This window comes from Cyprinus carpio, chromosome A21, assembly GCF_018340385.1.
Source record: "Cyprinus carpio isolate SPL01 chromosome A21, ASM1834038v1, whole genome shotgun sequence".
In the NCBI taxonomy this organism is placed as follows: Eukaryota; Metazoa; Chordata; class Actinopteri; order Cypriniformes; family Cyprinidae; genus Cyprinus; species Cyprinus carpio.
In genome coordinates, this window is record NC_056592.1 from 15,986,358 (window position 1) to 16,008,752 (window position 22,395).

At 37.0% G+C, this 22,395-nt stretch overlaps 1 protein-coding gene and 1 long non-coding RNA gene across 2 annotated transcripts; both read right to left on the reverse strand.

Annotated features, from left to right (window-relative positions):
* Nucleotides 1–10,539: 10,539 nt before the first annotated feature.
* Nucleotides 10,540–14,268, reverse strand: cnot6a (CCR4-NOT transcription complex, subunit 6a). Its single transcript, XM_042711501.1, is given in 12 exon segments — nucleotides 10,540–10,557; nucleotides 11,229–11,382; nucleotides 11,481–11,601; nucleotides 11,604–11,661; nucleotides 11,832–11,864; nucleotides 11,866–11,931; nucleotides 11,933–11,991; nucleotides 12,353–12,385; nucleotides 12,388–12,420; nucleotides 12,708–12,810; nucleotides 13,948–13,972; nucleotides 14,225–14,268. Coding segments are annotated over 12 exon segments (747 nt in total).
* Nucleotides 14,269–14,769: 501 nt separating this feature from the next.
* LOC122134690 lies at nucleotides 14,770–16,538 on the reverse strand. The gene is made up of 2 exons (XR_006153036.1): nucleotides 16,371–16,538; nucleotides 14,770–14,891 (listed from the first exon to the last, which is right to left on the reverse strand). It is a non-coding gene; the product is annotated as an uncharacterized LOC122134690 (long non-coding RNA).
* Between the last annotated feature and the right edge of the window lie 5,857 nt (nucleotides 16,539–22,395).

A 22,395-nucleotide genomic window follows, 5' to 3' on the forward strand; every position in this document is an offset into this window, starting at 1 on the left:
CACAACGTCCTACGGTCAAAATTTTTTTTTTTTCCCTTCTTCAGGCCAATTGCTTCACATTAGGATGGACATCATGCTTGTTGAGCAGCACATAAACTTGACACCAGATGTTGTACCTAGTGGCCTACAACATTTACTGTTCCTACGGTCAAAATATTAACCAGTACAGTTCTGCCTTAAGTGTACTTCATGCATAATCTGTTATAATTTGTTAACATTTTAATAAAAAAAGCACATAAAAGTCTCTGTGTATAATAGTATACCAAATAATATAAAAAATCATACAAACTACAACGGAAAATCATTTTTAACCAGCATAAACCTGAATTTCAAAAGAAAAAAAAATGACACTCTTGTTTTCTCAGAATATATCTTGAATTCAATCATTTTGTCTTATTGTAAAGAAAATCACAATAAAATGCACAAAGAAAAAAAAATGACACTCTTGTTTTCTCAGAATATATCTTGAATTCAATTTATCCATTTTTTTTTCTTAAATTGACTATTACTGCTTACTCACAAACATCTTTGCGTAATAATCTCTATGAAAGAACTGTAAATAACAAACTTCCACCAGAACCAGACATGACCTGTCTGCCCTTTGGTATTTTTACCTGTCAAGCAGAAGCAAAGCGAGCTTGGCATCCATTTTTATACACTTTAAAACTCTCAGCTCCCTCCAGCGATCTTTGCCAGTGTTTACTCTCATACTCTCGCTTTTTGGTCTCATTTTCCTCTTTCTATTCCTTTTAAAACGTTTGGCTGTGTATACCGGCGTCGATAGATAGGAAATTGCAAACATTTATCACAGAATGCTTCAAGTTAATATATCTCTTCCAAATTCCATATATGGACTGCCTGCTGCAAACGTGCAAAATGATTGACAGGATAAAAGCCGCTTCTGATTGGTTAATCTGACTGGCCCACGTCCACTTTTATATTGTTTAGAGAGGCTAGAGTGGTCTTTCAATGGTATTTCAGTGACACCTTTCAAGAAGTAAAATTCTTTTTTGCATACTATTTATTAAAATTTGAGACTTGGATTTTTACCTTGTGTTTTCAAAGAAGCGTTAACTTAGTGGATCAGCTGCATTTACTGTAGTTGAAATTGGCCTTTAGTTAACTTTTCTATTGGTTAAAACATCACAGGACTGCTGATCAGAGTATTGATGGTTCTATAGCATATCTACTAAACCTATCAGACTGATAAGCCTAATATAAGCATGAGTAATTTTTTTCCCCTAATAGCATAGGGCCGAAGAAGCAGATGGAGCTCACTGCATCATTACAAAACCTGATGAAATTTTGAATTATTGACCTCCTCTTTATGATACAAAACCACACACATACACGTATATTTTAAAAAAAAAATCACCTCTGCCAGCCAGCGGACCAGATAATTTAAAATGTGGTTTTAGGATCAGCATTAAGAACCTCAGTGTAAAGCCAAGCGAATTCTAAAGCGATTATAGCTCAAAAAGTGGCCGTCCCAAGAGAGTGTGTCTGAAAATGTTTTTAGCAGCAATCATTGCTTTGGGTCGTTATAACCAAGATACAGACTTACAGAGAGAATTTAGAAAGATTCCCTATGGCCCAAACCTTGAAATGAAACTTCAAAACTAATGAAGCTTCAAATTATTGACCTCTTTGGGGATCGACAAGCCCAGGTTTGCCCAGATAATTTAAAATGTGGTTTTAGGATCAGCATTAAGAACCTCAGTGTAAAGCCAAGCGAATTCTAAGCATTAAGAACCTAAAAATAAACCCAACCAAAATATAATGTCTGAAAATGTTGAAACAACTTCAGCCGTAAGGCAGTCTGAAAATGTACATTAGTGCACAGTCTACTGTGGGTCGTTATAACCAAGTGCTTACAGAGAAATTTACCAAGATCCCTATGGACCAAAACCTTGAAATGAACTTCAAACCTAATGAATCTATCCAAGGATCAACCCAACCTGTATTTTTCTTTTCATCCAGAGTAAATACACAGTAGAAACACCACCATCAACTTTACTTGAAACAATAAACAAAAACATAACCATCAATAAACACTCATGTATATTCCATGTGTAACTTTTTCATCCAACTGTCCAGAGACAGGTCAAGAGAAGATACAGCTTTGATATTTTCCACTCCAGAGACAGGTCAAGAAAAGATACAACATTTACAACATCCACCATATGGTTATGATTATGAATCACATATCCCAAGTTATAAGATAAACATAATTCTGTCTTATTGACAAAGTTTAAACAAATTATGACTGACATGACTTATTCATCTCCGTGCTGCAGATGTTTGCCGCATTGCTACCCAAGACTGACTGTTTATGCTCCCTGTGATGATCGTTTTGCAGGAGGGTTTGTCTCCATGGAAATTGCATTAAATCACAATGGAACTGCAGGGAAATGTCTGTTTACACATTCATACAGACTGTCAAATTTGAGGGTTTTGTAGACAATGTAATACATATTCATCTGTGTTTGGCAAAAACGCACTGGAATCTCACAAAAGTTTGAAATCTCATAGGGTAATTTTGTCCTTCCTCTGTCATGTGGTTGTGCTTTCATACCTAGAGCTTTGTTACATTCATAAAGAATTCTTGCCAAGATTACAGACGGAAAAAAGAGATGAGTTCATAACTGAGAAAGAAAGAAAGAAAAAAAAAAATCCATGATCAGTGCTGTGAAACATGCACTCCATCTACTGGGTGAACCACATCAGGGCAGACAAAACTAGCAGTCTGGGGAAAAACAAGTATAGGTTAAGAAACAGCTGAAGCATGTCATTTCACCATCTCTCCTGAAGAGACAACTGTAAGAGACATTTGTAGGTTGATTTCCCTTAAAACTGCACAAACAATAATTACCGCGTACTACCAAAATATTGCAGTTTGTGCATCCAGGCACACATAGCATTGGAAGCTCAACCAATGACATGAGTTTGGGGGCGTAGCTATCTGTTCATTCAAACAATGGCAGATGCGCAGTTAAAACAGGCCGTTAAAAATATAACATAACATTTGTGGGACACTGAAGAAATCAACTACATGAGCCTACATAAAGTGCATTAACATTTGAAACAAAACTAAGAATGAACACAGAACACCAAAACTGAAACAGATATAGAATTTATTTAACCATGAGTAGGAAAAAAAAAATAAAAATACATAGGTGTAAAGGAAAAAAGCTGACCCTGTTATAAACACATCACTACTTAGAGAACCAAGAGAACTGGAGAAACAGTGAAATCCAAAACACCTTGTTTACCATTAGGTTTTTATCCCCAACACTTAATATTGAATTTAAAAACAGCTGCCATGATCTGATTGTTTTTGTATATATATATATATATATATATATATATATATATATCACACACACACATAAGATATATATATATATATATATACACACACACACATACATATTATTTTCCCATATATATAATATATATATATATATATACACTATATTATATATACTATATACTATATTTTTTTAACATTGTGCAAGTGTGATGCTGGTATTCCATAAATGGTAAACAAGAGTTGGTCCAGTGCATTATATAGTTACATTACCTAAATACTTATTGACTCTCAGTTGATTCAACCACAATCCTGACCATTGAACTACTACCCCTACTGACAGAGAAAAGTCGACTATGAAACAGGAAAAGGAATTGAAAATAAATTCTATGGTAAAGCCAGAAACATCTGCTCAAGTGGATCTGAAGGGGGGGGGGGGGAGGTGGAGTGAATGGCTGCGAGTCATTATTGCCAAGTTGAGCATGTTGACATGATTAGCATTACGCTGTTTTTGCTTGTCGTGCACAAGACACCACCTGAAACCATTGTCTTTTTGACCCAAAGGAAACATAAATGCCTCTAAACAACGATATGGTGATGGCAACAATACTAAACATGCACAATTTATTAGAAATAATTTTTTCATTGGTCGGTGACACTGAAAATGCACAGAACACAAGGAAGGAGAACAAGAACACTTGCTAATATAAAAGATGTCTCTTCATCTCATCCACCCTTAACCTTACTTTCTTCTGGAGATCAATAGCAAGAAAAGTAGGGAAAACAGGAGAGAGAAGTAAAAGAAAAGAAGTGTCTGCTATGCTTGTACGCTTTAAACTAACTGGCTCTTAAACAAGGTGAAAACGCCACATAAAGCTCAGGGTCAAAGTTGAAATTGTTTGGTGACAAAATGACAGCTTTATTTCTCTGTGAGACTCTACGATTTCATTGACGTTTTTTTCTTTTTTCTCAAAAGTATCTCGAAGTGAAGGTTAGCAACAATATAAATCTATAATTCAGTGTGCCAACATTTTTACAAAAAATTTGGTTTTGAGTATTACAAAACAAAAGCAAAATGACAAAAACTATTAGATATAATACACACATCAACACAATTCATGTCAAAGAAAGGAAACGTGATACATTATTTATTCACACTTTACAAAAATCTTTTTACTACAACACCATCAGCAATCCAATATAACCAGACAAGTTGCTTTCAATTAAAAACAACCAGAAGAAAAACAAAACTGACTGAGATAATGTGAGGAATTAAAAGGGACACCAAAAGGGGAACTATAAGATGGTCCTCCCCAGTTCATCTATTTACTCTTGCTTAATAAAAGTCATTAAAATTGAACTCTGCCTCATGGCAAAAGTATGTTTTCATTTTAAAAAAAGCAAGTGAGTAGCTGCACCAGTGATCTACATTAAGTGCTTGTCAATTCATACGATTTTTAAAACATGACAAACTCAAGAGGGATGGGGAAAACGGAAAACAAATTGGCTTCGCGAGCACGCGGCAATAAACGACGATGCCACCGTAGACGAAGTTAAAAATCAGACCGCGCTACAGTAACAGTACTCTGGCCTTGTTTTCATCAGGCTTTACAGTAGTAAATCGAACTTTACACTTGGCCTTGTGGCAGAACGCATTAGATGGCACGACACGAGGAGATAACCGTGATCTAGCAGGAAGTGTAATACAGAACGAGATCCAAACAAAGAAATACACAAGCAAAATATACGGTTAAAGAGAATTGCCTGAGTCGAGAGGGAGGAAGTGGCAGTGAATAGAGAATTCAAACAGAGAGAAAAAAAATAAACAAAAAAAAAAAAAAAAACAAAGGGAGGAACTACAGGAGACCAATAAGAGTTCTCCAAATCACGAGAACTCTTTACTCACTTTACTCGACTTTGAAGACACCCAAAAAGATCAGAAGAATAAGATTTGATAGAGAATAAAAAAAAAAAATGAGGAGATCGTATAAGGATGGTAAAGATGTACAGAGAGATTGAGGCTGTTCAGGTGTTCACTGATAGCACTGGCAGTGAGCTTAGAGAAACAAATCAGTGAGGCACAATGTCATATGTTCTTGAATATCAAAGCGGGTAACGGGACCACGTCACCAGATATCTGCCTCAGTGGAATTATGTCCAAAATAATAATGAAAAGAGAGAGAAAAATGTGCACTGGGTAAAAACGGGAACCTGGACAAGTGCAACTTTATACAGCAGAAACCTGAAAAGAATTATTTTACACACGCTGGTCTTTTGAATGTTCATTAGGATCTAAAACGGATAGGAATTTAGCTTGCATTTACAATACAATCATTTTTCATCCAAATGTAAGTGTACGTACAAAAAAAAAAAAAAAAAAAAAAAAAGCATTATACCATCACATTAAACTCTCATATGGGCATAGCAGTGTCAGATTCGAAGTGCTGGTATTGTCCTGAAGCAGCTTTCCCTGCTGGGCGAGGCGTCTACTGGTCACATTGAGAGTTTAATTGAACTGTCTATGAGTGGGATGTGCTTGTCTTTGCCTGTTCTAGCAAATCTTAACATGACTTCCTGCCAAACTTCCTCAGATGCAAAGCTACTGGCATACGCTAACACAAAGCTGGCCATTCCAGATGATTTCTCTTCGCTTAAACCTTTTCTCAGCCGTACGCACCAGATCAGCGGGCACCTCAGTTCAAGGAGGGCTCTATGGCACATGAAGCTAGACAACTCCATAAGTCGGCCATTTTGGCTCTTGAAATGTTGCTTTCTTAAAAGCATGAATAAAAAAAAAAAAAAGGTGCAATTGCACTGGCATCCAATGGACTTAATTACAAGACGGACAAGGCCCGCCAGGTGGTGATGGCAGGCCGTGCAAACCCGTCACTGGTGAACAGCTAGAGCATCCGTGGAGAGGCCTCAGCACCACTGAGTGCAAATGTAAGAGTTCGGCCAGCTCTCTTTACATGTTAAAAGCCCTTTTTAAAAGGGTTGCTCTTGGAGATCGGACTATCTGACCTAAGCTGGTGAAATTCAAATTTTTTTTTTTAATCATCAAATTCAGCTGCTTGCTCTAAACTGGCCTCATAGTACCATGATCCAAATTATGCATTTCATGATAGCTTGATCTGGACTCCCTGCATGAGTTTCAAAAGATATTGCCATTCAGTTATTAGTTTTTCTTTTATATAAAAAAAGCTTTTTTTTCTGTATTTAGGTAAAACTTACATGATCACTCAGGGCCCTTAGGGTTTTGAAAACAAGTACAGAACATTAATTGTGCCCAGAAACAGAGGGTAGAAAAGGAAATATGAAACAAAACAAAACAAAAAAAAAAGAAAGAAAAAGTGGGTGGGAGGTGGTAGAGATAAGATTGACATTAACGTCTGCTTCAGTTAAAATCTGTGGGAATAAAAGTTTGCCATACCCCATCTCCTCTTAATGGATTCAGATTTATACACAACAGCCAAAACAACACCCTCTCCCCACCTCCCCCTGCTGGCTCTGAGAACTACCTGCGAACAGGCAGATGAATGCCGTTGATAGCAGTTTATTTTCGTCAAAAAATGAGCCAAAATGTTATTGCAGACTGCTCTACATGCATCTACTAGGCAAACTTTCATGAGTGCGGTTGCCAGATAGCAAAAGTTCTGCCCGGTGTTTTTTGCTTATTTTAAGCAATCTGGCAACCATGCGCATGCGCTGGCTCTCATTGCGGAAGCGCCGCCAATGATCTGAAAACACTGACAATCAAGCTGGAGTTTAGCGTCTAAATGAAAGTCCATCACTCACGGTCTGTGTTTTTGTCAAGAGCTTTCGCACGATAATTGTGTTCATATTTTGATTTTTTGTTGAATAAATGCACGTACTCACCCGTGTTTTTATTTCAATAGAGACATGGGGGGCCCCCCCCCCTAATTGCGAAGTGGAAATTATAGTTGGAACTACTTGGAATTCACTCTTCTCTTAGAAGATTTTTTCATTAGTTTTACAAAAAATAGGAACAAGTTGACTAACTATGATAACTAAATGGACATTTTGATTGACAAAGACTAAAAAAAAACTGGCTGCCCAAAATGAATACTGCTATATGGTTAATTAATAATAATCTTATTGCTAAATGTCAAGTTTTCATTGTCTAAAACTAGACTAAAATGTTAAGACTTTTTAGTCGACTAAAACTAAATAGGGATAAAGTTGACTAAATATGATAAAAACTAACAAGGACATTTAACAGGACTAAGACTAAGATTGAAAATAGCGGACAAAATTAACACTACAATGACTAGAGATTAGGGGTGTTCTAAGAAATAAAAATTATGTTAAGAAATGAAATGCATGGTAATACTACACAAGATAATATCATAAATAATCCAGCAGCAGTGCTCAGGTTGACACTATAATTAGGGGTGGGAATCTATGGGTATCTCACGATTCGATTATGATTCAGAGGCCCACGATTCGATTACGATTAACGATGCATCACAATGTTGTCATACATCCTGTACATCTATTAGGGGTGGGAATCTTCAAGCACTTTATGAACCGAATTCATAATTTTTTCCCCAATTCCTTCTTCTGCTGTACAAATACATCTTTAAAAACTTAACATCATAAACAAAATTGTATTTATGCTGCTTTTTTTTTATAGTTTGGAATCTATGTATGTCTTTACTTCCATCTTAAAAACAGGGTATGAATCTTCCTTTCACTGGTGTTCACGATTCAATTAAATTATCATTACCAACTCAATATCATGATGCGTCACATTCTCAGTTTCAATATTACCGCACATGGCTACATTTTTCATATAAATTTGTGATAATATCAATTTCGTTGTGTGCCAAATTACCTTTTTTATTAGAGAAGCAGCCGCATGCTCTTTTTTTCAACCCGTAAAAACAAGAGCATTTTAAAAACTTATTATTTTTTTTTTTTTTTTTTTTTTTTTTATTTTTTTTTTTTTTTTTTTAAATGGTTTTTTTTATTTTTTAAAATATTGTTCCAATAAGTGTGACGAAAGTTTTACAGACAATAGTTTTTGCGGATCATTTCTTTTTTCCTGTTGATTACTGATGAGATCATAGACAATTGCAGCGTTTAACAGGCGGCATTCCCACCTAACGCACAGATCTATTTTCGATAGCATCTGTTTTATCCCGGCTCTGAAAAACATAACTGACTGTTTGTACATCAATTGTCGGACTAGAGTTATTCGCAAATGCAAGTGCATTTTAAAACCGCCAGCTCATAGCTTCAGGACAACAAACACAAAAGCGCACTTGAAAGTCGTCAGTGCACAAGAGTTTCTTGCCTCTTAATATTACTCTTATACCCAACGGTAAAAATGAGAGCTATCCTAAAAATAAAACAGCACGCCGGGTGTAAGCACAGACTGTCACTCAAGGTGCAACGTGTCTTACATCGCAAATGCTGTTGCAGTGAAGCCCGCCCATCCGTCTCTAGCACGCCACACGGGCCATATATGCGGGATAGAAATACAGAATCCTCAGAATCGAGTCTGAAATGTTCAGAACGAGTCAGAATCCGTTGAAGGAGATCACGATGCATCGTAAAAATACATTTTTTCCTCCCACCTCGAAATTACAGGTGTTGGTACTTGAACCTTAAAAGGGATAGTTTCTCCCAGAAATTTTAAAGATTGAGGAAAAAAAGTGGGCAAAATCAACCGCGGGCTGTACCTCAGTGAACCTTCTATAAGTCATCAGTGTTAGATACGTTGTCACCGTTTCTTTTTTTTTTTTTTTAGTTTGATGCGGTTGTACTTGTTATGGCCACACTTTCCTCCCTTAATTTCCATTTAAGTGTGATTCATGGCCAGTTCAAACAAATGTAAATGTATTTCTTATTTACCGTACAGTAAGTTTATAAAGAAAACAATAAGTAGTTAGTAAATTATTTTGGCCACAATAATTGTTAGGTAAAAAGTTATAGTGCACCCTACTCCGCCTTTATCATGTTTTTGAAATAGCAAAAATCGAATATCTAAACAGAAGAGACGATACAAGCATTGCTATAGATAAAACCACCCTTAAAGTCAAAGTGTAGTTGTGAAAGGCAGCAGGCCGTTCTCATAGGCAACTCTTCGTTCGCTGAACCGTTGTTATCCTGGTGCTGGAGGCCGTTCTTGGCCCGTTGCAGTTAATGTTGGTCAATCTGTCAATATATCGCAGCTCTTTGAAGTCCTTTTGGGTGCTGGTCCACACCACCATGTGCTCAGTACCCACCACAGAAACCTGTGCGAGCAGGAAAAATCCATCAACATAACTGCAGATGAAAATCACCAATCTCTAAACACTATGTTTCGGGCATACATACCTGAAGTCAGGGAGAGAGAGTTGAGTGTCCGCGCCACAGGGGACGAGGAGGGATATGCAGGGGTTTTCTTCTCCTGAGATGGAGGATGAGTCCTTGCGACCGACCTGGCTCGAGGGACGGGATGTCTCGTTCTCCACAATTGTCTTTCACTTTCAGAGCCATAAAAACATAATGGTCTGGACAAGCTAACATCCGAGTACTCAGGGTCCCAGTGCAATATGAGCATTGGCCAACAAGGAGGAGCTGTTATCTCTCTCCTATGCCAATTGCCCCAACAAGAGGCTTTCCCGCTATGGAGCCAGAAAGACGGGAGGCGACACTCCTTAGATTATTGCTCTGAGACTTAAGAAGTCTTCTGCTCAGTGTAAAACTAGCTATTCATAAAATGTAAAATAAGTCAAACATTCATTAAACTGTTATTGAATCAAACATTGAAACTGACTCAAGCTGAATCAACACACTACGGTCTTCAGCTGAGCTGCCTTATCACTGACTGAACTCATTTTGTATGATGAAGGAACTTTTACACAGCTAGCGACCAACCTGAACACCTGGAGCTGAAGATACCTATTGTCTTGCGACAGCTGCTTTAAACAGCAGTTTTGGATTTGTCTCATGTCCAAGTTTCCTCATTGGGGATGGTGTTACTTCCCCTATTTAATAATGTGAAGCTCATATATCAATATCTATTGGAAAAGTGCTATAAACATTACATGCAACTACCGATCGAATATGCCTTCTTAAGGTTTTAGTTAAAGCATAATAATTGGTTAATTTTTAATATTGTTTGTGGCATTGTTTAGTATGAAAATGGATTATACATTTGCTAAAATTACACTTAACATTGTTTTTAAATTTGTGTTTTAAACAAAGGAATTAAGTAAGCATTAAATGACAAAGATGATCTAAATGCAGAAATAGGAGAAAAGAGCATGTACAACTATAAAACAGTCCAGTCCTTAAATATGATTCGAGTCTTGTTCAAAGCTTAGGTGTAAACATCTGCAACCTCATTACATCAGTTTTACTGCATCAAGCATGCTTTCCACCCTTTTTGCTAAATGTCGCTGAAAAACTAAAGTAATTGACAGAAGTGTTATTTCATAAAACATACATTTTTGATTTTTTTACGAAACCTTGCCAGGTAAGTGTATTAACCGTTTTATGAAAAGCAATACTCAATTAATCCAACCCCAAAAAAACCAAACTAAAAAATGAACATAACTAAACTTTAAAAAACAAATAAAATCATCATCATCATTTATCTTACTAGATTTAAGCCACACACATGTACAACAGAAAGTTCAGTTTGTGTGTTTCAGAACTTACTAGATTTAAGCCACACACATGTACAACAGAAAGTTCAGTTTGTGTGTTTCACACTATGAAGCAGGCGGATCGATCACATTAACCCAAATATCACAATACAATGAAAATATCAATATTTTTAGGTACTGGTGATTTTATATTTTCACAGTTAATCATATAGATTTAGTGTGAAATCACACCAGGACGAGCAACATCCACCAAGAGTGCAACTGTAGTTTGGCAAAAAAAGGGCGAAAAGGAAACAGACCAGACTGCTCCTCATCCTCTTCCGCAGCTCTAGTATCCATCACTCGATGTTGTCCTTTGTCATCACCCTGTTCACACATGGCCTCATGAACCTTCTGAATTTTGCCATAGCCAGCTGGTTGAACTCCACTGTGTGTTTCTGCACCAGACTGAACCTGCTCGACAGAAACAGTGAGGTCAGAACGACACATGCAAATAGGACTCACTTCTCTGTTTTATATAAAGTCTTTCAGTCTGCTTATGGTGGACTCACTTCTCTGTTTTATAGACGCACTTTTCTGTTTTTTTTATAGAAGAGTGCGCAGCCCGTCACACATGTTTGCGGTCGGATTCAGACATGGTCCTGGCTCGGGACTTAGGACTGAAGAATCCTTATAAACCAGGTCCTTCAGCTCCACCAGGAAATAGTTGTAGTACTGCTCCGTTTCCACTTCCTATTGTGCACAAAAGAGGTATAATTTATGACTGGGTGTAAATGAAAACCCACAAAACACAACAATACATCATAACCTATCTAAATGGCTAACAAACCTGTAGGCGACTTTTTTGCAATACGCTTGAAAGCACAGTTCTACATCTTGAGTTATGTGAACGGCTGACAAACCTGTAGGCTGATGATATCCGCATTCAGGGTGAGAAATCTCCTGCATGATGGACTTCTTCCTGTCGGCCCAGTTGAGGGACCAGGCGGGACAGTCGCCGCGAGAGCTGGCGTGTTGGCGTACTTGTCAACAGCACATTGTAGCACATTACAGAGAAAAAGTGGTATTATACAAAAATTAGTAGCAGTGACATTGTTTCACTTATTTTCATTTGCTTTCTTATTTTAAAATACTTCTATGAACTCATTTACGACACATTGGATAAATACCCCATAACTCAAGGAAAAATTATAAACTTATCACAGCATTCCCTCTCCTAAAATCAGTGCTACTACTGACACCAGTGCAGCCCTTGTCCTCTCATGAAGTAAAAACAGCCCTCTGGGTTAATGCCTTGAGATGCCCTTGCCCTCTCTTGTTTTTTTATTCGAAAGAATTCTCTAAATTGCTGCACCTGGGTAAAAGACAGTGAAAATGAAATGGTGCAGCCTTGTGACCATGTGAACTGAAGTGAAAGTGTCTCACTGTGTCCGTGTTCTTTCAGGCTCCTGCAGTGGATCCTCGAGCGAGGTGGTTGCTGTTTCTCTAATACTAATCTACGGCCCCAAAAAATAAAAACACTACACTCAGCGAGTGAACCTTTCAATAAAAACCGAGCAATGACTCAATGGATATGGTCCGACCGCCGCACTGCCATGCAAGAGCATAGTAATTATCTCCACAGTAATTCAGCCGCAAAAGAAAATGTTCAATCAGAACCACACAAGTCCATGACTCATTTCATTGCATGAAATTGTCCAGCAGGTAGTTGAGGAGCCGACGTGTCCCATCAGTCTGCTCGCCACACAAGAAGGGCTGCTGTACAATGGTTGACTCACCACGTTTGGTGCCTGCGAGATTGTCCAGCAGGTAGTTGAGGAGCCGACGTGTCCCATCAGGCTCTTGGTAGAGGTTCAAGATTTCTTGTGCAACGTGGGTTCCCTACAGAACACAACAAAAAACATGAAACGTGACCTGTCACAGAAACAAGTATAATTACAGAACCAGTACATACATCACTGTAGAATTACGTTTACATCTGATTTTCTCAAATTCCATCCCTGGATCCTACCTCACTTAATTGGAACCCAAAGGGGAAAGAAGTCCCAAAAAAAAAAAAAATCATATATTATCTAGAATAAATGCAAAATAGTGTAACACATCTTAATTCCAATGGTTAACATTTTGCCAAACAAGAATAAAATAGAGAAATTATTTTTACAGAGTCCTTTGAAACAACAATCTATTTTAAATATTTATAGACTCAAGTAATTAATAGCAGATCACAAACAAATTTTAAAATAATAAAATAAATAAATATCATTCCAATTCCTACAAGAATGACCACTCACTCACAGCAATTGTGTACTGTAGCGCAACGACTACTATGCTCACACAGAATCCACACCTGTAGAAAGGGCTCTGCACACATTCCTCTGGCCCTTGAGTGTTTTATATAATTTTGAGAAATGAATTTGATTATTATTTTCTGCTACTAATAAGTGCTTAGTACACACCGGCTAGTTTCAAACCTTTGCCTCACTACCACATTCTAAATTCTAAAACCAGCACAGAAAAGCAAAAAACTTCCATCAAAGTCCATCTGGGCCTGCAAAACTAAAGTTTAATGGGTTATAAAAGGAAGTAGTACCTTTCAAACCCCAGCGGTTTGCCAACTGAGAAAGAGTTTGTCCAAGCTCAAAAGGCAGGACTCGTAACTGGATTTTGTTATTTCAAAAAAGCAGTTCCCTGTGAAACAAACACACAAACAAAAATTTGCATGCCATAAAAACAGTGATAATCATACAGCAATAAGCACAAAAAGAGTATACAGGGTTGTTTTTTAAAGAAGATCAACTATTGCACGAAAAGCCAAATGCTACAAAAAAACTGAAGGACACAGTAGCATTTCAGCTGCTCTCAGAACATGATCCACGCTGCACAAAACCTATTGTAGCCTGGTGCATTTCAGCAGCTGGATGAAATCCCAACCACTTTCAAAGGTACCGAACACAGTAGCATTTCAGCTGCTCTCAGAACATGATTTATAACCATCTCAAGCAGCAGTAATCACACTACCAGAGAAGTGGCAACATATTTCAACCTATGACAAATGAAATTGATTCAGAGCAAACCACTGTGTCACCCACATATAAGAATGGTGGTGTTATCAGAACAGCCCCTGGAGGCAAACATCACTTCTGAAGAATATAGGACCTAATTAAAAAAAAAAAAACTAAACGACTCATTCAAAGCAAGCATGGGGTTAAAGTCTCTACATGCTACCACAATAGTCTCATTCATCTGCCTTACAAAAAAAAAAAAAACTTAAATAAACATAAAATTAGCTTCTCACCTGAGTTTCAAGCCAACTAAAGCTTCTCCCTGAGAGATAACCATGTTGCCTAAGACATAACAAAAAAATCAACAACGAAACAATCAACAAATAATCCTACAAACAACATAGTGAAAAATAACTGAAAGTCATGATGAAACAATCAACAACGCAGCCTTTCTTCCATATTGTGACAAATATCCGAGTGTAATGGAAAAAAATGAAAGACACTTGTTTCTATTCATCAGCTGTTGTTTGGATTTTGAGATGTGGGCGTCACGCTCAAAATTGGAGGCAGGTGAACGTGATCTTGTGGGGATGGTTTTAAACAGACTAAATGATTGGAGAATTCCTGTATACGTCACCAGAAAGAAGTCTCCAGTTATGCTTAAAAACTGTGGTCAAAAAAAATAAAATAAAAAAAAAAGCACAGATTCACTGTTCAAATCTATAACATGCATTTTGAAAAAAAAGTGAATTTTCATTTCATGCCAACTTAATAAACAGAGTGCATTCTGTTTTGAGTTCACTAACATGTTGACCCCCTCTGAGACCCCGAACATTACCAACAATCTCCAGCTCTCCCCAATATGACTTCTTCCCATTGGCCGCCTCCTCACTGGACATTATAGTATACATCCGCCTTGGGTCAGGCGGGTCATATTTTTCCTTGGGCATCCCTGTAATACTGAAACACAAACAACAATCACTTTAACTAGAACACTATTGCAGGAAATGTACAGCACATGCACTTTATACACGTGACGTGGGTTTATATTACAGGAAACAGATTGGGTGCAAAGAACAGATGAGATACCTAGGAAAAAAAAAAAAACATTGAAAACGCTCAGAGAGTGCAAATGAGCAGCAGTGAGAACACACAAAAGCAATTCCAGGATCAATAGCTGAGGGGATTTTTCCATTACGCGTATGACAAAGAGATCCTCGCGCGCAGCTCAACGTCACCGCGCTTCTCAAATTTACATAAAGCTGCTTTCAATTAAAACAAACCATAAGGGTTTAAAACCGTAAATGACAAATTAGCACTCGATAAAGAGGAAAGGCACAAGATGATAACTTGTGGAAGTTTTCTAAGAAATTACCAACTAGCGGTAGCAAGCTTCCAGCGTTCTCGAGTAACGTTAGCTGGCATTTTAGGCGAATGGCTTTTTAAAATTTCATTTAAAACCACTTCTAAATTTGTTAGTCACGGCACAAACAGAAAGCTGGGTCATATTACTAATCCCAAGACACAAAGGTGCAGCTGGAGTCCTTGCAAACTGCACTCCAAATAAACACGCTGCCAGTACATTTCCATTAACGTACATAACTGCAGTGATAATCGCTAATCAAGCAGTTAACCAACGGGTCAGATGCGGTTCATTTTTTGTCTTTCATCATCGCTGTGCAACGGAACCCAAACAAAAACACCACCACCTCGTGTTTGTCTCCCAGAGCCACGTTACAGAGCTAGGAGTGCTAAGTTAGCTGTGCGAGTCAAATTCACTGAGAAAAAGGCAACCTGCAAGACGTCTTAACGAGTCAATTAACAACAAGTAATTAGGAAATTAATTGGCTTTAGATCGTAATATGTACTTGCCACATATTTGCTGTCTAACTACTGAAGTGAATTAGTTTGATCGTAAGTTACCCCCTACAATGTGAGCGTTAAACGTTTGCTGGAAGGATTTACTTTGCAAGTTTATTTGTGCGATGTTAATCGCCTGGAACCAACAGAAGTAATCCATGAAGTTTTATGATGTTAATAAATATATAGAAGAAGCCTTTGGTGGTAGCCTATGTAGCCTTTGGTGGTAGCCTATGTAGCTTCCCTACGGACACAGCAGGCTGCTTACATAACCGACAACATAGATCTCAACGTTCAAAATCGCTTGGTTGCTAAATTTATCAATCTATCATAGATTTTAAAGCGCCCACGCACGCAGCTAATACAAATGAAAGGATCCCAATCTTATCGATTCATCATTTCCTCTCTGTTAAGATTGAGCTAATTAGCTCATGGGCTAACTGGCTAACATGCGATTATACATTAACAAAACTAGACCAACACCAAAAGCACCGCAAAACCACATGACAGAAAACATAATCCGTTGCTCGCATACCACTAGATACATTTGGAAATGCCTCAAACCCGTATAAGGTTTACCTGTAAGCTCATACCAGTTCACAAAGACGAGTGCGCGTTTCTTTTGTTTCTGATCCGCTGCTCTTTCTGATGGCAAACAAGCATCATGGCGGCCGTGAGAGTTTCAAGGCGCGATAAGAAGCGCCCCCCTCATTGGCTGCTCCAGAAACGAGCGACCTGATTGGTTCTTCTGTGTCACAAAAATAGGTCAATTTTGCGGATGTTGACGAGTAGAGTAAAACAAACAATTTTTGCGGAGTTGAGATACAGGCTTTCCTTTTTATTGATTCGGGTGTTTCTTTGAACTTGAAAATCATACGACATACAATATACTTGAATCATTATTTTTTTTATAACTGATATGAGGCGCTTCACTTCCAATAGATTATATCAAACACATAGAATAATGTGTGAAGAAAACTGTACTTTCAGTTTGCTCTTGGAATATTCAAGCAATAAGTCTCACATCTGGGCTCTGTTTAAAACTGAGTACTAGATTACCGTAAAAAATAAATACAAGACAACATAGATCTCAACATACACACATACATTCACACAAAAACTCACTATTTAAAACTAACTAACAGAATAAACCAAAATTCAATACCCGGCTTACTGAATACCTCGTACTGTATACACTGTATACTACCCGTTATTTATTATTTATTTTAAGTAAACCTAGCTGAAACAGTAGACGATAAAACAGGCTATTATATACTGTAGCTATTCTATGGATATAGTACATTTGCATTGCTTTTGTCCTTAGACTTTTGATGTGGTATGATAGTGAAATTGAGTAAAATTACAGTTTATTTGATGTTTTTATTATGTTTTTCAAGCTGTGATGTGGATTGGATTGTTTTCTTAATTTCATAAATCATAAACCCAACAGATGATAAGGAAAAAAACAACTTAAGTGAAATTTTCTATAATTAATGAACTCATAAACCACAAACATAGAAAAAAAAAAAGAAGAAAAAAAAACTTACATAAAAACTACATATTGATAATAGAATAACTACAGGTTTGCCAGACACATCTTTTTACACACACCCACACACACATATATATATAATATATATATATATATATATATATATAATGATATATGTGCTAATGAATTTACATAATATCTAACCCAATTCACCACTAACATACATAATAAATACAACACAATACACCACAAACAATTAAAATAAAAACAGCTTTGGCACTGACATGTAAAGGAACACGCCTTTTCAATAAACTGTGCTTGAAATGTGGGATGTAAAGATTTGGTGACAACACTGAAACTGTCAAGCGATAATCCTGCCACAAGCACAAACACACTCCCACCCGCTGAGGGCTAAATATAGTTTCATCCCTGACATCTTCCACATCATGATTCACTTAACAAGGGCTAAACCTTTCATGATAGAACATCAATAGGTCTGAGAGTTTGAGGCCAGTCTGTGGCCTTAAAGATACCTTGATTTTAATCAGACCTTTTGTTTGCAGAAATCACTTTCAGGATATTAAAGACAACAAAGCATTCAAAACAAAATGAATATGCAATCATTACCTCCTTGATTCAATACTTTTATAAACCAAACATCTTAAATTCTATCCTTAGATTAAAGTCTTTTCTGATTCTTATACATTACGCCATTTTTTTGTCTGAAAGTCTAATTTCCACCACATCTCAAACCCCATAAAACTCCGCTCCTTAGTCGTGCTGAGGGTAATTTCAAAGCTAGCATTTAATGCATTACAAATACACACAATTAAACAATGTTTTCACGCTCTTTGCATAATTTGACAAATGTATAGCTTGATTGGAAATGAAGCACAATATAATTTGGTTCAAGTGATATTAACCTTGGGTTTCCTTCTCACATTCATCTTCACTGACATGGTTGTCTCCTCAACCAAGTACACTTCAAAAAGTGATCAGTGTGAAGAAATGACAAAATTATGGTCAACATGTGACTGAAACGTTTGCCTTGTTTATTTCAGTAAACTTTTTGCATATGATTTCTTGTGGAGTGTGTGTGCAGAATTTTTCATGTTGTTTACCTTTTGAAGCTATGATCATGACATAAGACAGTTTTAATGTGATTTTTATATAACAAAAAGTGCAAGAAACACTGTTTCAATAGGCAATAATGTGATTTATAAGTAAATCATCCACAATTCCAGGCAATAACTGATCTAATATAAGCTCTGTATTTTACTTTGTATTGTATATTTTACTAAGCCACATCTATTACAGTTCTATAATTCAAAACAAATCAGAGATATAAACATTTCTTTATCATCCACATGTGCCTAATTGAATCCACATCATCCAATTAGCACCTACATAATTTCCAAAGCATCATTTTAAGGATCATCCTCATTTAGCAGCTTGCACATTGAAATCTGACAGATGCTTTTGCCGCATTCACTTATCTGAGCATTGCAAGGGTTGTGCTTGTCAAATGTTCTATCATCTTGTGTTTCTCAATCATCTCGCTCCCACTTCCGCTGACTGTGCAGATGTGCGCCAGAAAGCTCTCCAATGCAGGGAGTTAACGCTTTGAACTGTAGGATTCATTTAAATGACTATCCCTGCCAAAAGCTATTGAATGGCTTTCAATAGCATGCAAGTGTCAGCATTATTAGCGCTTTCAAGAAATCGAACGCCTCGGGTTATATAAATCAAACACTTGATAATTATCTCAGCGCAGTAGGAAAGGAGTCTGGTAATGTCATCATTTCTCATCTTTAATGAGCAGGGGCTAAAGGTCAAGGGAAAAACTAAAGGTTGTAATAGAAAAAAGAAGGAAATCTTATCATGTGCTTGCAGTGATACTCATGGTTTGGCATATAGGTTCCATTCTCTTTATTCACCTAGTCTTACAGCAATATCACATTTAGTATTCACTTTTGATTCATATTCATCGATGGATGACAGTTTTGACGTGTAATTGAGTTATAGAGAGGACTTGTTTAAATACACCTGACAACTTCAAAAAGAATTGTAAAGGGATGGTGATGGTAACAAACGGACTACTTACATTGAGCTTTGTGGCGTACTTCCATTTTCAAATACTGTATTTGGTCAGTGCTGTCAATACTGATTTTGGTGCTCAAGTATTATAAGTTTTTATTTATGACAAATTTTATAATAAATTCATAATATAAAAAAAATAATTAAATAATTATGGTGAGGACAAATTTAACAATGTTATTAACTTTGCGTGTCAGGACAATATTTTTGTTACTTTATTTGAAGATTTTAACAAATTTTATTACAACAATGCAACTGAGAATGTTGTTTGGTCAAGTTTGCTCAGGGTTTGTTTTTCTTTTTGCCTTCTCTCAGTTTCTCTTTTAAAACAAAGAAGCTGGATGTGTAAGTCAAATGCAAACATAGAAACCGCCTGTGGATCTGAATCATGAACAGAGAGGGCCCTGGGGGATCCTTTCAAGCTGAGAATTTGTCACAAGGGCTTCGTTTTGACCTTTGACCTTTGACATGAAGCTGTCACAGCACTGATCGTCAAGAAAACATTTTCTTCATCTCACTTAATAATTTAACTCAAACATCAATTCTCACAATCACACCCCCACATCCCCACCTCCAATTCACAAAATCACAAAAAAAACAATACATAAACCAGTGAGCACGTCTCTAGCAATAAGAGCAATGTTATAATTACATTTACCTCTTTGCATAACAAAGTGAATGGCCAAGTACGTCTACAAGCTATATTTTGGAATGCAAGCGACATTGGGCAGAGAAACAGCCTGGGTCATTAAATCTATTACCTTAGAGAAGCACAGAAAATATTAGAAGTTGCATTTAGCCTTTTCCAGCATCTGTAGGGTATCTCATGATATGTGGAATTGCAGTTTATTCACCGTCTGCCTATGTGTCCAGTTGCCCCATCATGAGTGGACAGATATACCATGATAACATGGCCCTGCTACCCCCATGATGTTCCCCTAAAGCTCCACACCTTGAAATATCCTAACCAACATGCCCCATTACTCATCTTCTGGACCTTGTCGGGCAAATGAGTGAGTGACAGACTTGCACAGACAAGATGCCACATGGATACATAGTTGATTTAAACATGGGCTACCTGAGCATTTAATGCATTCTGGGGGCATGATTATTGCCATGGGTTTACATCATCTTGTACCATCACATGGCCAAGACCCTCAAATCATTGAGACTGAAAGGACAGGTCCTGCTTCAACTCAAATAGCAATTACTTACACTTTCACATACCAGCTCAGCTCACCTTTAGAAAATACTTTTTCTCATGAACTGAAATTTTAAAAGGCCTTTGTTTTATCATTTGTGCTATAACTTTAAGGTGGCTTTTCCGACCTCTTTCAGTGGAAATCTATTGATAGACACTCATGTAGCATTTCAACATGGTCAGGAGAGATATAGCTCATAGAAACATCAAGTACAAACTTAAATGTTATTCATCATCCATCAAGTGCTTCCATGAAATGCATTTGTCTTAATTAGAAGTTTTAATAATCACCCTAATCATTTACTTTTTCGGTATTTTTGTCCTATCAGTAAAATATTTGTTTTTCCTTAAAAAAATGTAATGATATATTTTCAGAGAATATTTCTTATATTTATATTTCTTATATAATACACTACAGGTACAGATAAAATATTTGAAAGAAAAATAAGCTTAATTATAAAATTATTCTCTGAAAATATGTCTTAATATTATACCAAATGTGTCTTTCTCAAGTACATTTTAAGTCTCTTCAATATATTATTCAATGAAAAAAAATGAAGACAGAAATGAAATGAAGACAGTGATCAATCCCAACAACACTACAGGTGATGACAATTAACGCAAATTAACCACTAAATCATGGTTTGACAAAACTGCTATATATTCGATTTTTCCCCTCCCCCTTTGAATCTATAAATAAGGAGCCTCATTAGCTAAAGGGCAAAAACCAAAGGAGGCTGGAGCAGAAAACAGTTCAAGGCAGTGTTCAAGGCACAAAACCTTGTTTTGTTTTTTTTCTCCAGACTCCTGTAAAATACACACACACTGTGGCTCAGTGATAGAGCATTGGGTTAGCAGCGCAAAAGGCTGTGGGTTCGAAATCATTTTCCCAGGGAACACACATACTGGTAAATTTTTTTTTTTTAAAAAGTATAGCCTGAATGTACTGTAAGTCGATTTGGATAAAAGTCTCTGCTAAATGCATAAATGTAAATGTACAGCTGGGGTGCTGGTAAACCCACCAAGTCATTACACACACTAAGTGAGTTCAGCATCCCTGAGTTGATAAAACTTCATATCCCGCCGCCCATAGCGATATTCTGCTGAAAACTGTATGTTTGCCTGTATGATTGCATGCATGTGAGCCAGTATACTGACAAAGAGCAAGAAATATGCACAGTTGCCACATATCTGAGCTTGTCACAGAAAGCAGCAGGAATGACACATCTGCGAGCTGAGATATAAGCTCTGGCGCTGACTCCTGTGAACAAAGCAACCAAATGAGAACAACAGAACCCAGCACACTCCACTCATTAAACGGCAAACCTCCAGTGTTCATTTCTGAGTATTCAAGCACAAAGTATATTGTAATATTTCTTAATATTGACCTTCTCACTGAATTACAATTAAGAGGGCTTAACTGAATTTGTAATTACATCAATCAGCACTTTGAAGCCAGAGCATTTGCCCTAAATGGGCCATAAAGAGAGAACAGTTGATTACCTAGCAAACACCTTGTGTGAGTTCATTGCTCATATTATTAATGCAGCATTCAAAGCATCACAGTGTCTTTCTCATGCTCTAGTGAGCTGCCTACAGAGGCACCCTCATTTTGGGCATCAGAGATATTGCAAATCTGTTGTTAAAAACATGTTGTTGAAGGGCCAATCCATACAAATATGGAAGTTCTGTCATCATTTACTCACCCTCATGTTGTTCCTGTATGACTCTATTTCTTCTGTGGAACATAAAAGAAGATATTTCGAGAAATATCTCAGTGGTTATTTATTTATTTGTTTGTGTTCCACAGAACA